We start from the raw sequence: 18,280 nt of genomic DNA on the forward strand, positions 1-18,280 counted from the left end.
AAACTGGTGCAGGGTTTCAGGTTCTTGGATCATTGGAACCTCTTCTGGAGCAGGGGCCACCTGTACAAGGGGGACAGATTGCACTTCAACTGGAGGGGAACCAGTATCCTGGCCAGGAGGTTCGCTCATTCTGCTTCCGATGGTTTAAACTAGTTTGGCAGGGGGATGGGAACCAGAGGACCAGGTCAGAAAGTGGAGGGATTGAGAGGAAGGTAGATGTCATGTCAAGTATGAACAGGCAGGATCAAGTAACAGACACAATGGGGCGGATGGGTTAAAGTGTGTGTATATTAATGCTTGGAGTATTATGGGTAAGGGTGATGGACTTAGAGCATGGATCAGTACAAGGAACTATGATGCTGTGGCCATAACAGAGACTTGGTTGACAGACAGACAGGAATGGATGCTTAATGTTCCAGGTATCAATATTTTAGAAAAGATAGAGGTGGTGGTAAAAAATGGGGGGAGGGAGGGAGGTTGCGCTATTAATTAGGGGCAACATCACAGCTGCACTCAGAGGGGACATAATGAAGGGCTCATCCACTGAGTCCATATGGGTAGAACTCAAAAATAAGAAGGGTGCAATCACTCTGTTGGGATTATACTACAGATCCCCCAATAGCCACTGGGACATTGAGGAACAGATATGCAGGCAGATTAGGGAAAGGTGTAAAAACAATAGGGTTGTTGTGGTGGGTGACTTCAACTTACCTAATATAGACTGGGACCTCCTTAGTGCAAGAGGTTTAGACAGGCCAGAATTTGTTAGGTGCATCCAGGAGTGTTTCTTAAATCAATATGTAGATAGTCCAACAAGAGGAGGGGCCACGGTGGACCTGGTGTTGGATGATGAACCTGGCCAGGTGACTGACCTTTCAGTGAGAGAACAGTGACCACAACTCCGTAAGTTTTAAGAAAGCTATAGATAAGTGTGGATCTTGTGGGAGAGTATTAAATTGGAGCAGGACAAATTACGAGTGCATTAGGCAGGAAAGAGGGAGAGTTAAGTGGGAACAGCTGTTTCTGGGCAAGTCCACATCTGACATGCGGAGGGTGTTCAAAGACCAACTGCACAGAGTACAGGACAAGTATGTTCCAGTAAGAAGGAAGGACAAGGGTGGCAAAGGAAGGAAACCTTGGATGATGAGAGAGGTGGTGAATTTAGTCAAGAAGGAAAAGGGAAGTGTATGCAAGGTTCAGGAAGCTAAAATCAAACAGAGCCCTTGAGGATTTAAAAAGGCAGAAAAGAACCAAGAGGAGCATTAGGAGAGCCAGGAGGGGTCACGAAGTCCTTGGCAAATTGGATTAAAGAGAATCCCAAGTCATTCTATACATACATCAAGAGCAAGAGGATAACCAGGGAGTGGGTAGGACCACTTAAGGATAAAGGAGGGAACATGTGCTTGGAGGCAGAACATGTTTGAGAGGTCCTATTTGCATCAGTATCTACCATGGAAAAGGACATGGAGAATGGGGAGATTAGAGTGGAGTGTGCTAATATGCTGGAGCATTTTGAGATAACAAAGGTAGTGCTGGGATTCTTAATGAACATTAAGGTGGATTAGTCCCTAGGGCCTGATGGGATATTCCCCAGGTTGTTGACAGAGGCAAGAGATGAGATTGCTGGGGCCATGACCAAGATATTAATGTCCTCTGTAGCCACAGGCAAGGTCCCAGAGGACTGGCGAGCAACTAATGTTGTTTCATTATTCAAGAAGGGAAATAGGGATAATCCTGGAAACTATAGACCGATGAGTCTCACGTCAGCAGTAGGGAAATTACTGGAGAGGATTCTTCGGGACAGGGTTTATGAGCACTTGGAAAACCATGGCCTAATTAGGGACAGTCAGCATGGCTTTGCGTGGGGCAAGTCGTGTCTAGCTAATTTGATTGAGTTTTTCAAGGAGGTGACAAAGGTGATTGATGAAGGTAGAGCTATGGATTTTCATAAGGTGTTTGACAAGGTCCCACATGGGAGACTCATCCAGAAGATTAAGGTGCATGGGATCCATGGTGAATTGGCCATTTGGATTCAGAATTGACTTGTCCATAGAAGACAGAGGGTAGTGGTCAATGGGACTAATTCTGGCTGGAGGTCTGTGATTAGTGATGTTCTGCAGGGATCCATACAAGGACCTCTACTGTTTGTGATATGTACAAATGACCTGGGTGAAAACGTAGATGGGTGGGTTAGTAAGTTTGCAGGCAACACAAAAATTGGTGGTGTTGTGGAACACCGTAGAAGATTGCCAAAGGATTCCGTGGGAGACAGATCAGTTGCAGATATGGGTGGAGAAATGGCAGATGAAGTTTACCCCAGCCAAATGTGAATTGTTGCACTTTGGGAGATCAAATGTAAAGGGACAGTACACTGTTAACGGCATGACCCTTAATAGTGTTGATGCACGGAGGGATCTTGGGGTTCAAGTCTATAGCTTCCTGAAAGTGGCTACGCAGGTTGATAGGGTGGTAAAAAAGGCACATGGCATGCTTGCCTTTCTTAGTTGAGGAATTGAGTTCAAGAGTCAGGAAGTTCTTTTGCAGCTTTATAAAATTCTAGTCAGGCCACATCTGGAGTATTGCATTCAATTCTGGTCACCCCATTACTGGAAGGATGCTGAGGCTTTGGAGAGGGTGCAGAAAAGTTTTACCAGGACGCTGCTCGAATTAGAGGACATGTGCTTTGAGAGTTTGGACAAACTTGGGTTGTTTTCAGTGGAGCGGCAGCAGCCAAGGGGAGATCTGATAGAGGTGTACAAGATTATGAGAGGCATGGATAAAGTAGACAGCTGGTATCTTTTTCCCAGGGTTGAAATATCTAATACTAGAGGGCATGCATTTAAGGTGAGAGGGGACAGTTTCAGAGGAGATGTGCAGGGCAAGTTCCCCCCCTCCACCCCACAGAAAGTGGTAGATGCCCAGAATGCACTGCCAGGGGTGGTTGTGGAAGCAAATAAGATAGAGGTGTTCAAGAGTCTTTTATATTGGCACATGAATGTGCAGGAAATGGAGGGATATGGACATCGAGGAGGCAGAAGGGTTTAGTTTAGTTGGGAATTTGATTACAAATTTAATTAGTTCAGCACAACATCATGGGCCAAAGGGCCTCTTCCTGTGCTGTACTCTTCTTTGTTCTATGATCCATATCCCTCCATTTTATGCATATTCATATGCCTATCTAAGAACCTCTTAAATGCCTCTGTCGTATCTACCTCCACCACCACCCCTGCAGTGTATTCCAGATATCCACCACACTGTGCAAAAAAAACCTGCTCCACACAGCTCCTTTGAACTCCCCAGCCCCACCTTAAATGCATGCCCCTTGGTATTAAACATTTCGACCCTGGGTACAAGACACTGGCTATTTGTCGATCTGTGCCTCATAATTTGATTAACCTCTTTCAGTACTCCCCTCAGCCTCCACTGCTCCATGGACAGCAAATGGCACAACATTGTGGGCCAAAGGGCTCGTTCCTGTGCTGTACTGTTCAATGTTCCATATTCTGCATAAATAAATGACCAAATCTAGAGCTCAAGAGCAGCCCACTCAACATATCCCAGTTCTCTGGGGTAATTCCTTCACCAAATTCTTGCTTCTCTTCTTTCAGCTACTTCCTTATCCATTCCAAGGATTAACCTAAAATCCCAAAAACTTTGAATTAATAATGTGTACAATATATTGATGACAAATCTCTTCCTATGAAAATCTTGGCATTCCCCAATAAATACCATTTATTCCAACAATATTTCAACCCATTTTGCTTGATAAGATTTTAATCTCCTTCATAACAATATTGTTGATTATATTTTGGACATGGTCACATTCTCTGTAGTGAATACTTGGCTTCCAAATCAATATATACTTAAGTGTACAAAAAAGAACAAGTTAATCAAAATAAAATTACTTTATTTCCAGATTCTTAATAAACACTACAAAATACATGAAGAGAATTTTGCAGCAAGTAGTTCAGGTAAAGTGAGCTGAACTCTCTGAAGCTAACCAAGCATATATTCCCCATGATGACTTGGGAATATCTTCTATTGTTTGTTTGATCAACTGGACGATTTAAACATTTCCAATAATTGACCAACCTCTAACTCTCCAGATGATCTACAATACAGTAAGACAAATGTTTGGTTTAAATTATTGGCCAGCTGTAATTTTAGATGTTTTATCCACTGGTAAAACATAATATTTCAGAATTTATCACAAACTGCTAAAACAAATTAGATCCATATTTTGTGAAGTTTAGAAGAATGAGGGGTGACACAATAAGATCCCAAGGGGCAAAACTGGATAACTGCTGAGATATTTCCACTGGTAGCAGAGTTTTGAATAAGGGGATAGAGTAATAAGGGGAAGGTTATTTTAAAATGAGGTGTTTTGGAAATTCTCCACGCAGAGCGCTGAGCCTCTGAAAATGTCTACACGAGAGGTTTATGGAAGCTGAATCACTGGTGGTATTAAAGAGAGAAAAATAAATTTTGTAAAATAGAGAAATTAAGGGCTACATAGAACTATCACAAAAGTTGAGGTCTGGGGCAGATCAGCCACAATTATATTGCATTACAGAACAAACTTATGGGGCCAAGTGGCCTACTACTGCTCCTGTTTTCTTGTGTATTTAATCAGGAATGGCTACACTAATTTTCCCTCACTGAGTTTACAGGCGTGACTACCAAGTTTGTTAAAATTGCATTCTTTGGAAATTCAGATTAATGTAATTTCACTGAATAATTGTGAAACTATCTTATTTCTGTCACGCAACAGTACAGTAAATTGAGTGATTTTATCATTCAAGGTTTTGACAACGTACTAAGAAAATAATGTACCATTTTGTTTTCAACTGAGAAACTAAAGCTTTGGTCAACAATGGTAAAATAAGAATAATATTTGGATAATGTGGCTTTATTTTTTGAAACATTTCTCTACTCGAGTAGTTTACCTATTAAACCTTTACATTATCTGGTTGGAGCTATTTTTTAATTACTAATGGTTCATCAAGCTACACAGCTGTGAAACTGAATAATAATCTTTGTTGTAGGACAACTTTTGAAATCTGAATAAACCAATATACAAGATCAGAAATACAGTGGTTGCATCTTAAAGACCAAGTTTGTTGAAGCTTTTCAAAATAAAACTCTGGGATCTAAATTTCTTTTGATATTTAATACTTATTAAAGCCCAGAACGACATTCAACTAATTCTGAACAAAGTAACGTTTTAACTCGTACATCAATGTAAATACAATGGTCGATTTCAATTTAGAGAACGAGAAAGCAATATTTTCCTTGATTTCTGTCCAAAACCCTGAGCAAAAAAAGGGCGTAAATTAGAGGATCTTCGCAATTGGTTGGAGGTGCTTCCTCTGGGTGGGGCTGAAGATTTTCAAATTACTTTATCCTTCGACCAAATATAGAAAATGAGCATTGACAATTGTTTTTTTTTGTCGAACCAATCACATTTATTATTTCTAAGCGTTACATCGCTTCTGGCCATACTTTAATTAACTTTTTTACCCTGTTGCACGCCAGCTTTCCATACAATTGGCTTAAAACGACACGTCACGAGACTTCGCACACAAAAAAATCTGACGTTTTTTATTAAAGTGCAAATACGGATCATGAATGGGGGGGGGGGGGGAGAGAAATGTTAACCTCTTCCTGGTTAGGAAGATAAATGTTAACCTCTTCCTGGTTAGGAAGATAAATATCGCCTTTCTTGGCTCAGCCGACAGTGAGTGGATACCTTCGGAGTGCGATGCCTGTGCCGAACAATCATACCTTTACCTGTCACTCAGAGCAAAAAAAACAGACGCCTTCATCCAGTAGTTTTCCACCTGACATGTAGCAGAAAACACGTGTCCATTAAAAAAGAGGCGGGGAAGACGACAATGTTTGGGGGAAAAAAGTAATTTGCACCACGATCACCTCCTTGGTTACTAAGTGAGTTACACGTGACGGGGGCGCGCCTCACTCGCTGCCTGGGTCGCCGATGCAAGTTCAAGAGCGGAGCGGCTGCGGGGGGACAGGCTGCCGGGGTTAACGCAGGGCTGCCTCTGGGGACAGCAACAACCACCACCACCACCGGGGAAGCTCGCAGCGCCACAGGGATCGGTGGGAACTCAGCCGGTTCCTTATGTCCCGTAAATCCAGCGGTAATGAGTACATCCTGAGCGATCTGAGGGGGGAGAGGAAGATGGAGCGAGAGGAGGGGCAGCGGGAGGAAGTGGTCGGCGAGCGCAGCCTGATTAAACCGCTGGGCGACAGCAGCGGCGGCGGCAACAACAACAGGCAGTTCGCGGCCATGGCAACCGGGGCCGGGCTCGAACGGGCGGCCCGCAAGCAGTTCCAGGGCAACGGCACCTCGAAATTCGTCTACACACTCTCCGCCTTCGCAGCCCTGGGCGGCTTCTTGTTCGGCTACGACACCGGCGTCGTGTCCGGAGCTCTGCTGCTGCTCAAGAAGGAGTTCGCCCTCAACGAGCTATGGCAGGAGCTGGTGGTTTCGGCGACGGTGGGGGCGGCGGCCATCTCGGCGCTGTGCGGCGGCGTGCTCAACGACTGCTTCGGCCGCAAGCCCTGCATCCTCTTGGCGAGTTTTCTCTTCACACTGGGGGCCGTGGTGATGACGGCCGCCAACGACCGCTACGCTCTGTTGTCCGGACGCGTCGTGGTGGGGCTGGGCATCGGTAAGCGCGGCGCGGCCCGGAGTCCGACCGTTTAACCGGCGAACCGGTTGGGGGGGGGGAGGATAGATTAGGGAGAGGCGGGAAGACACAGACACTTACCAGAGGAAGGGGCCGCATTTCCCGCGGCCCGTCCGACTGAGGCGCGCCTTTCCCTCAGAAGGTGAGGGGTGTATTGTTGTGGGGGTGGGGTGGGGGGGGGGGGGTGGCGGTGGCTGCGACCGCAGACCGGTCGCGGAGACCCCGTACATTCATCCCATCGACCGGCTGGGCGGGGCCTCGGCTCTTTTAAAAGGGCCGCGTCACGCAACGCAGACGTAATGACGTTGCAGGGCTCTCTTTTAAAGAGCCATCAGCATCCGCAGAGAAAGTGGTCGCCTAGCCAGAGGCTGGTTCTTTCCACTTTAAGCTCTCCTGATAACGATCGCAGGGACTGCCTCAGCATGAATATTGCTCTGGATCGAGGTGCTTCAAACAAACAGGACTATCCCTTGTGTGCTTGAACAATTCTACGTCTAGCTCAGCTGGGTCATTGAGTACACTTCAGCATGTTATTGTAGAGCAAATCTGTTTATTATTGTCACATGTACCAAGGTACAGTGGAAAAACTTCATTTTGTATGCCATCCATACAGATCATTTCATCACCTCAGTGCATTGAGGTCATACAAGGGAAAACAAGATAATGCAGAATAAAGTTTTCCAGAGAAAGTGTAGTGCAGGCAGACAATAAGGTGCAAGGGCCATGATAAGGTAGACTGAGTTCAAGAGTCCATCTTACCATACAAGAGGTCCATTCAACAGTCTTATAACTGTGGGATAGAAGCTGTCCTTGAGCCTGGTGGTACGTGCTTTCATATCTTCTGCCTGATTTTGTGGGGGTGGGAAGAAGAGAGAAAATCTGGGGTGGATGGGGCCTTTGATTACATTGGCTGCTTTACTGAGGTAGTGAAAAGTGTAGACAATCCATGGAGGGGAGGCTGTTTTCTGTGATATGCTGAGATGTGTTCACAGCTCTGTAGTTTCTTACAATCTCGGGCAGAGCAGTTGCCTTACCAAGCAGAGTTGCATCCCCGTAGAAAGCATCCTATCCACATCTATAACAGTTGGTGAGTGTCAAAGGGGACATGACAAATTTCTTTAGCCTCCTGAGGAAGTCGAGGTGCTGGTGCACTTTCTTGGCAAATGTGTCTACATGGTTGGTCCAGGACAGGCTATTGGTGATGTTCCACGTCCTAGGAACTTGAAGCTCTCAACCTCCACACCATTGATGTAAATAGGAGCGTGTGCCACCCCCCCCCCCCCCCCCCCCCCCCGAAGTCAGTGACCAGCTCTTTTGCTGACATTGAGGGAAAGGTTGTCATAACACCATGCCATTAGGCTCTTTATACTCCCTCCTATACTGTGACTCATTATTTATTGAGGTTCAGCCACTGCAGTGGTGTCATCGGCAGGACTTGTAGCTAGAGTTAGAGCATAGTCTGGTCACACAGTCGTGTGTACTGGCAGTAAAGTAGGGCACTGGGGATGCAGCCTGTGGGGCACCAGCGTTGAGGATAATCGTGGCGGAGGTGTGGCTGCCTATCCTTACTGATTGCAGTCTGTTGGTCAGGAAGTCAAGGATCTGGTTGCAAAGGGAGATGTTGAGTCCTAGGTCTAGAAGTTTGGAGAGGAGTTTGCATGGAATTATAGTATTGAAGGCAGTGCTGTAGGCAATAAACAATAGTCCAACATGAATATCTTTACTGTCCAGATGCTTCAGAGATGAGTGTAGGGCCAGAGAGATGGCATCGCTGTGGACCTGTTTGGACAGTAGGCGAATTGCAGTGGGTCAAGGTTGTCTGGGATGTGCTGTTGTCGGCAATGCTGCCCAACTTCATTTTGTTGCACTTTGTAGTATGTAAGCCCTGCCACAACCGATGGCTGGTCAGGGACTTGATTTTTGGACTGTTATTGTCTCTTGACATCCCTGATGTCTTTTGAAGGTCAGATCTTGATTTCTTGTATAGGTCAGGGTCACTTGATTTGGACGCTGCAGTCCTGGATTTTAGAAGGGGGTGGATCTCCTGGTTCATCCATGGTTACTGATTTGGCAACACCCAGCTTGACCTCTTTGGTACACAGCCCTTTACACGTTTGCTGATAGTCTGTGACAGTGGTGACATACTCATCTAGGTTAGCTGCTGATTCTTTGAATGTGGACCAGTCTCCTGACCCAAAGCAGTGGCATAGAAGCTCACCTTTTTCCTCAGAACAGCACTGTATGACTTTATGTACTGGATCATTGCGTTTCTGTTCATATGTGGGGACAAGGAGCACTGCCTGGTGGTCTGATTTACCAGAATGTGCACGGGGGGGGGGGGGGGGGTTGGTGTGGATTGGTAGGCATCTTTGGTTGTGTAGCAGTGGTCAAGAGTGTTTGGGCCCCTGCTGGGAAGGAGACTTGCTGGTAGTATTTTGGTAACACTTGAAGTTGGCCTGGTTGGAGTCACCCCCAAAGATGAAGAGGGCATCTCGTTTCAAGGCTGTTGATCACGGAGTATAGTTCATTGAATGCAGGCTTCACGACCACCTGGGGTGGGATGTCAATTGCCATCAAGGTTGCTGAAGTGAACACCGATGGCAGGTAGTGTGGGTGGTAATGAGGACAAGTTAAGGGAGCTGGAATTCCCTCCACTTGCCTGGCAGATATCACTGCAACTCTACTCAAAGGTTAACTGCTTTCTGGAAGAAACAATCCACTTGATTGTAGCTCAATACAACTGCAAATGTTCATTCCTTCACTGGTCTCCTGTGGTTGCAGTGCTCTACGATAAGATGCACTGCATTAACCTCCCAGATACCACATCTTCATTTGTGACTCGGCACCTGTAAGGACAAGGGCAGCAGATGCCCAATGATTGGTTTGTTATTGTCACATGTACTGAAGTACAGTGGAAAAACATTGTTTTGCATGTCATCCATACAGATCGTTTCACAACGTGAACACATTGAGGTAGTACAAGGGAAAAGCAATAACAGAATGCAGAATATAGTTTTACAGTTAGAGGAAGTGCAGTGCAGGCAGACAACAAGGTGCAAGGTCATGATGAGGTAGATTGTGAGGTCAAGAGTCCATCTTATTGTTCAAGAGGTCTGTTCGATAATCTTATAACAGTGGGATAGAAGCTGTCCTTGTGCTTGGTGATCCATGCTTTTAGGCTTTTGTCTTCTGCCCGACAGAAGGTGGCAGAAGAGAGAATGTCGGAGAAAGAGAATAACGCTTTGATCTGCAGATTCAAACCATGTCATGAACCAAATTAACTACGTCACCATTCCATTGTAGCTGCAGTCAAATTCCTGGATATTCCTGCACTGTAGTATAGTGGGAGAATCTTCACCATATGGTGTACAATATTTAAACATAATGGGTCGTGCCTTTTACCATGTCAAGCATTGGAACAGGAGCCGAATGCTGCTGTTGTCATTGATATCCACATTGACAGGACAAACAACATTAACTAAACTGGACAAACAAGATTGGCCAAATGTTGGCACTTATGATCGCTGTGTGACGTGCATGTGACAGGATATGTAATAACAGTATCATTTAATCTCAATGCCTTGTCAAGCCAATGCTTTTAACAAATACTGAAATTGACAGCAAGGGATGTTAATCACTGCCTGGGCTTTTGAGTTATAAGGATAGGCTGGATAGGATGGGACTCTTTTCCCTCGAGTGTCGGAGGCTGAGGTATATAAAACCATGAGGGGCAAAGATAAGGTGGATGGTCACAGTCTTTTTTCCAGGGTAGAGGAGTTTATAACTAGAGGACGTAGATTTAAGGTGAGAGGTGGAAGATTTCAAAGGGGACCCAATGGGCAACTTTTCACCTAGGATGGTAGGTATATTTGAATGAGCTGCCAGAGGAAGCTGTAGAGGCAGGGATGATTACAGTGCTTAAAAGACATTTGACAGGTTTGTGGATAGAAAAGGTTTAGAGGGATATGGGCCAAACGCAGGCTTGGATAGACATCTTTGTTGGCATTGGATGAGTTGGGCCAAAGGACCTATTTCTGTGCTGTTGAACTCTGATTCTGTGACTGTAAAATTGCTGTCACAAAAATAACTGCAGGTTAATTTGTTGTGCTGATGAGGCACCATGTCAGTGACCTCCTTCTGAAACTTCATTTCTGGAATTGTGATTGTGAAATAATGGTTTGGCAAATATTCCCATTCTGACTGCCCTTCAATGTGGAATTGTTCTGTTCTTGCTCAGTACATCCTTGCTGTTGAAATCAGGAAATCCCATTTCTCAGGAAATCAAATTTGCATGTTTTGGTTTCTTTTTGTCCAATTATTCATTGCTGTGAATAAATTCATTTTTATTTACTGATTTAAATCATTTTTGTGTTATTGATTTTAAATGTCTGAATCAAATGCTTATTGCAGTATTGTGAATGTTTGGTTAATTTGAAATTTAGGAATATTTGACTGTGGCTATTTGACATTAGTCTGCCACTTTAGATTGTAGTCGATCTCAGATTATAGAGGTTTTTGGCAAAGCTATTAATCTCAGATTTAAAAAAACATTTGACCCACCATTAATAGCTAGTTGTCAAACAGAGTTACCAATTTCTGCCACTCCTCGTGTTGTTGTGTCTGCAGAAGGACTGTGTGTCTCATGGTCGGGTTGTGTAATTTCTCTTTGTGATTTAGTTATGCTATGAAAGATATACTGGCCTTGGATGGAATGAAGCATGCTTTTGTTCTGGCATGTTTCATTTCATCCAAGGCCAGCATATCTTTCATAGTGTTGTGCTTAGAACCACTTGCACTACTTCAGGTGTGGTTTAACCTAGAAGTTACACCTGCAGCATAACTTCTGTCCCATTTTCCTGCATTCAGTTTCTTGCACTCTATTTGTTTTGATGATTTCTTCTATCTGTCCACCCTATGTGTGTGGACTCAGTTTAATATCTATGTACATGGATTAGAAACGATGCACAACCTTGTAATTCTGTGGAGACTCCTTTAGAAGCAATTATTGTAAAGTTTGAGTATGAATATTGCAGATAACATCTCTATTCTTTTCAGTGATTTTATCTGTTTGTCCATTTCAGTTTTAAGGATGTTGATTTTACTGCATTGTAGCTAAACCAAATAGTTAGCATTCTTGTGATTGTAGAGTAATATTTGGTGTATTGTTGCAATATACACTAATTGCTTGTTTTTATCTTGAATATTTCTGAAGTGTCCCTAACGACAAAGTGAGCCTTGCTACAAAACAAAACATCGTAATAATTTATAGTGACATTTGATTTCAAGCATGAGAAAATGCACAAATGGTTAAATTTTCTTCGAGCTGTACATTACTGGATTAACACAAACTGGGACACTTGTGACTTATGACACAAGGTGAAACCCCTACTCTTCGAAGAATTCCTTGGAAAGCATTTTATCTACTGTCAAGCATAAAGTTGAAAATGATTATTTAAATTGCATTTGTTAAGTTCTCTGCAGCAATTCGGTACTGTTATCATTTATGACTGGATTGCACTAATGTCCCTTGTTAGCTGCCTTAGTGTAATTTATTTCAGCTCTTTACATTTTAAATGTTCGATGATTTGAATATGCATTAACCTGCATATGGAAATGTGCCCAGCTGCAGCAATATTAATTTTTTTTACATATTTTATAATAGGCATTTGGAGGTGGTTCACAATAGGCGCAGGGAAAACTGATTCAGATGAGGCAAATAAAAACCAAGTCAAGATGAGGTTTTTAAAGAGTGAAACAAGCAGGTATTTACAGTTGGATTTCCGAAGTCTGCAGTTAAATCAACTGAATTCATTGTTACCAATGAATGAATGGCAAGGACTTCTGGAGATTTCAAAGCCCTGCCTCCCCATTTTGTTTTGCAAAGTTACAAATGAAGACCAAAAGCTTATTGAGGGACTTGGAGTCTGAGGTTGATGGAAATGTGGCAGAATTTTGGACAAGTTGTACTTTATGAAGAATGGGAGGCCCATGAGGAATGTTGGCTATTGATTAAGTATGATGGTATAATCATACAAAAATTCTGGGATTAAATATGGATTTATTATTTTACAGTAATGATTGTATCCTGAGGGTGAATGCATAAATGATTGCCTTGTAATTTCTCCACATACTTCTGCCTTTCTCAGAACTAAAATGAAATTGAATGGGATATTTTCTGTGATAAAACAACTTTTGCAGATCGTGTTGTGTATAACACATACAGTATTGAGTACAATGCAGGTACAATGCTTGCTTAGAGCTTTTTTGGGAGAAATTGGTTCATGTCAAACATACTTTCCCTTACTGTCCTGCAAAATACTCTTGTTGCGGAGTCCTGATTTCAGTTGCTCCACCTACTTGCCACAGTGACTTTGGGTGAGGTCCACTGCAGTTGCTACATTTAAGTCCTATGGCAATGGGTGCTTCTTTGTTGGTCCTTCTCAGTATGTTGCATGAGCTCGAATGTTGGACAAACTTTGGAGAAGGATATCCTAAGGAAGAAAACAAGGGGAAATGTCAATATATCCCACTTCCTGCTCCTGTTTTCATGGTCCATCAAGATCTCCTAGAGGCTTAATGTTTTCAAAGTCAGGGGTGACATAGATGTGTGACCTTGTATGCATACTGCTCCAGCAATACATCTGTGCCTGTACTGGTCAATCCAGGAGGTTATAGTCACTACTATCTTGAGCTTCTGCTACTTTGGGCTGTTACTTCACTTCACTTTAGTTTACTGTAGCACTTCAGGGATTTCTTCTCGCTACACAATGGGGATTTTGTCTACTTTCTTTCACAGACTTTTTTGAACTGCATGGGCTCTCAGTGATTGATCGTGAGAAGAATGTTCTGGATGTTGGTAGCTTCTATGACATTTTTAATTGTTGGTCAGTTTGTATTATCTCCCATCTTCTACGTGTGAATCAGCTGCAAGTTTAATCATCATAATACACACATACAAGGGAGGGGTTGACCAATGGAGGTGGATTGTAAAATATATTAGGAGAGGATGAGCGATCAGTGGCAACAGATTGCAGATGGAGCTTTTTGTTGTAATGTATGAAGTATAGAAGGCAATATGAACAGTAAACATGTATACTCAAGTGTGTTGATTCAAGAGGCACAGAAAGCTAACTTTTTGAAATAAGGTGCATCAGATGAAGCCATAATTTAATACTCTGTTTTCAGTTTCAAAAATGAAGGCATAAAGTGAACCAATAATAAGATTACACGGAGGAATAATTAAGTCATGAGTACTGTGTGCAATTTTGGGTTTTCAGTTATGGAACTGAAAGTTGCAGAATGAACTGCAAGACCATGACTGGTGATTTCTGGGAGATTGCACTGCATTCATGGAACTCACTAACTCTGCTTCAGCTGCAGAATCTTCCCCTGCACCCCCACTTTTGCAATGTTTCTGAACATCCATGATATTTGGAAGCAATTAAAAACATTAAGAATGAAGTAAATAACTGGCCTCTGAGAAATGATTGGAAGTATTGATACGCACACTTTAAGAAAGAGAAAATGTTTTATTCTTGCCTTCCATCCAGTTCTTGCATCTCCATCAAACCTTTCTATAGGATCCACGACCAGATTGCTCAGTGCAAGTGCTGGGAAATATTTGTAAGTTTGTATTCCGCTGTTTATTCCATCCAGAATCCAGTGAGAAAATGCACTGACTGCTTGGGTAGGTAGAATTGGTCAGAATCTTTGATACATCTGCATTTGGATGCACATGCCACATGCATGGAAATTCCAAACTGGCTTTTACTTATTGAGTTGTATGCCAACAGTTTATCATGGAACTGGAAGCATTAGTGGCAGGTTTCAACCCTATGGTCTTTTGAACAATCCATGTAGAATCTGACATGGGAAATATCAGTTAGGTAATACTTGATGATTTAAAGGATCTTTAGACTGGAATTGATGTCCCAGGTTCTTCAGTTATATACTCTGTAGCTGTGAGGCAAGTATCACAATTTTACACTGTTCAATATATTTGAATAGTGGGTCATAAAGTGATTTAACATGAAAGTTTTAGAAGACCTATGCAATAGCAATATCCTGATTTTTCTTTGGGTTTAAATTTGCATTTGTGGTTGTCAGAATATGCTGTCAGGTAGAAATACTTTCTCTGCATTTGCTGCTATAGCCTCTGTTAATTTCTACTTCGGATGACTTCAGCTGACCAAGAAATAAGATGTGTTAAGTTCTGCATGTTCATTCTTTTCCCAGGACTGGCCTCCATGACAGTAACAGTATATATTGCAGAAGCTGCACCCTTCCATATGAGAGGACGATTAGTTACCATTAACACACTTTTCATAACTGGAGGACAATGTTTTGCAAGTGTTATTGATGGAGCATTTAGTTACCTCGAAACAAATGGCTGGAGGTATGTAGTGCAAAATTTGTTTTTGTTTTCTACGTGCTATTAAAGGGCTTCAGTGATGTACGTGCAAGAAAAATTCCTAAATGTTTTCTAATTCCAATGTTTAATGTGCTTTTCCTTTGTGTTCAAATAACCGTCAGTTTGAAGTACCCAGAACTGCATATTTTTTAAAAAAAGCATCACTTAAAATCCAATCTAATTGAACAAATAACCTCTGACTTTCTTCAGCTTTCCTATTAGTACAATTGTTACATTTTAACTTGTATTGCAAAGATACACATAGCTCTCAGTGAATCTATGTCATTAAGTTTTCTTCAACCTGACTTCTAATCCCCTTGCATTTTCTTAACAGCGATGCATATAGCCAATATAAAGGCTTGCATTTTGAGTTGATTAAACTATTAGTCTTGTGTATGCTACTGTTATTTGCTGAGTTTTGAGAAGTGTTTGTATTAAAATTCTTGCCTCAAAATGCAATTGTCCCAAGGCACTTTATAAAATTTGTATATTTGGTGCATAGTCAAAACACAATCTCTATTAGTATTACATTTCTTAGTACTCCTATTACTATATTTAAAATGTATTATTTGCTAAGTAGATGAATGCAAAAGCTATTTTCTGCTCTTATTATAATAAAAAAAAATTTGTGGAGTGACTTTAACCAGCTGAGCTGTGACAGTGCTGCACACTATACCAAGCTGGCTATAATTGGGTCAAATAATACCACAATTTGAGTTTATTCATTGTACTGATTCCAAGAATTTCTATTGATTTTCGTTCCTAAAGAATAGGTGTTTTTCTTGGTCAAGACATAATTAAAGAAAAAGAACTATAACCTTGCTGTGTATAAAAACATTAAAGATCAAGGAAAATAAGAGCAGAGAGAGAAAATGGGGCTTGTCACAACAATGGGTACAAATTGTGCTGTTAATCTGAAAATCATGACTGGACATGCACTGAGATTTTAATCAACCTTAATCTGGGCCTGTTTTTTAATAATTTTCCAACTTTTTGACAGCTTTGCTCTTCGGAGTTATTCAGAAGTAAACTCGAGCAGTAATAGGTTGTTACCACCCATTATATGGCCAACACGTTGCAGTTAATGTAAGAGGTGGCAAAGTTTTTGACTGATTTATCTTTTAAATGGGAAGAGGTGGCTTTTTATGTATTCAGATCAATAATGTATATTTAAAGTATCTCGGCAGTTGGTACCTGTATTGTTTCTCTTGTTCGCTTGTAAATGAAGTTTAGGCAGTACTAAAAACTGGATTATTGAGTGTGATTAGGTACAGGCAGAAATTTGAGACTTTTACCCCAACATTTCTTACATTGAAAAAGCTTACTATTTAGGGGGAGAAATGTGTACATAGTGTGATTAATGCAGAATGAATGATGGGGAAGTAAATTTTGAAATGGGTAAGATATAATGGAAACAACAATCCTACAAGATTTATGGAGTGGTAGAACAATAACACAACAAAACTTGCAAGAGTCCCTGAATTAGCTGTGCAGCTTCAGAAGTATTTGACTGAAAGTTTGAAAATTCTTGATGTTGTTTTTGGGTGGGGAATGCATTGCAGTGGGGGAGAAAAAATGCTATTGATAATTATTACAGACTTTGATAGGTTTAAAGAGTAACGGATGCCAAAATTTAAGTGCAGAAAATTGAAGGTGAGAGGAAAAGGAGAATGGAAGACCATTCAGAACAAGGTGATGTAATTCCCCACTTAGCCTTGTCCTCTGCTCTCCTTGTTTTTGGCTGAGGAAGTTTATCCATTGTCCATTTCATAACTGCTGTGAAAGTTCCCTGGCGTGATCTCGGCTAGGGCAACTGTGTAAATGGGGGCTATCAGCCAGTGATCCTACTCCAGACGAGGACATTCTCTCCTTTTCTGAAACGGATTACCATAGAGTGAACTGAGGATCAGTCTATCTTGTGCCTTTTTTTGGAGTAATGAGGCAGTGTTAATTAGTAGTCTCATTGTTGGAGATCTTTTGGGAAAGCTGATAAGTTTTCGACACAATTCATGAGAAACAGAACCAGTCAACAACTCAATAACGGAATAAAGCTAATTGTGCAGAATAGAAGGTGCATACGTTAAATAATATTAGATAAATGGGTTTGCCAGTTTTAAAAGAAAGGTACAATATTAAGAAATATTCAAATTTATCACTGAATATACATTCTATTGAGAAATGCCACAAGAAAAGTGATCCAGCTGTGGCTGACATAAAAAGATTAGGGATAGTATAACCTTGCAAGTTCAGAATGCTGCCAAGGAAAAGTAATGAGAGATGGGAGGATTGGGAAGCAGAAGGAAACGATGGAAAATTATTAAAATACAAATTGAAAATAAAACTAGCAAGAACTATAATAACAACTACAGTCATACTCTGATAATCCGGCACCCTTGGAATTTCAGTGGTGCCAGACTGACAGATTTTCTGGACTACTGGATGTTACTCCTATTAATACCCAAACATGCTTTCATTTCTCTATTTTGCATATTGTGCAGTACTATAGTAAATGTTCTTGTGAATTTAAAGGGAGTGAGAAATATAATAGGGCCCCAGTTGGAAACCTATCCAATTTCCTGACCAGCTTCCCCAGCTTTGGCGGCACACCAGGCCCACAGTCTGGATCCCTGGCACTGGCTTCACTGTCTGCTTGCACCCTAGACCATGGCTCACATTCCAAACTAATGATTGAGCTAGATGCTGGGTCATCAGGATTTCTGAATGTCTGATGCCAATGATCAGAGTTTTATTGTGAAGATTTACACAACTATCTTAAAAAGGAAATTGGTAGCAAAAATTAACTTGGGTCCTTTGGAGGCAGAGGCAGGAACCATGATGAAAATGAGGAATAAACATGACTGAGGTATTTTTTAAATCTGTTGTGACTGCAGAAGAGGGGAATCGAAGGTTTAATGACAGTGGGGAACTTGGTAATTAATATCATTGAAGGGAACATATTGAGGCAATCCAAAACACAAAATCTCCTGAGCTTCATACTGCGTTCTTGGATCCCAAATTAATTGTCTGCAAGATCATGGATTCATGAGTGTTGGTTTTCTGAGATTCACTCAGCTTTGAAATAGCCTCAGTGAATTGTGTCAGCATGGTATTGAGGGGAAAATTATCTTTGACAAATTAATCTAAACTATTTTTGCAAATA

The 18,280-nt window shown here is 41.8% G+C and overlaps 1 protein-coding gene across 3 annotated transcripts in view; it reads left to right on the top strand.

The window, feature by feature from the left end:
• The first annotated feature begins 3,932 nt into the window (after positions 1 to 3,932).
• The window catches only part of LOC127580322 (proton myo-inositol cotransporter-like), a 102,406-nt gene continuing 88,058 nt past the window's right edge, over positions 3,933 to 18,280 (top strand). For all 3 annotated transcript variants that reach the window (XM_052033621.1, XM_052033620.1, XM_052033622.1), the window contains exons 1-2: positions 3,933 to 6,692; positions 14,946 to 15,105. In XM_052033621.1, coding sequence (XP_051889581.1) covers positions 6,140 to 6,692; positions 14,946 to 15,105 — 713 coding nt within the window. In that variant the 5' untranslated portion in view covers positions 3,933 to 6,139. The remainder of the gene's footprint in view (positions 6,693 to 14,945; positions 15,106 to 18,280) is intronic.

Source organism: Pristis pectinata, chromosome 19 (genome assembly GCF_009764475.1).
Source record: "Pristis pectinata isolate sPriPec2 chromosome 19, sPriPec2.1.pri, whole genome shotgun sequence".
Lineage (NCBI taxonomy): Eukaryota > Metazoa > Chordata > Chondrichthyes > Rhinopristiformes > Pristidae > Pristis > Pristis pectinata.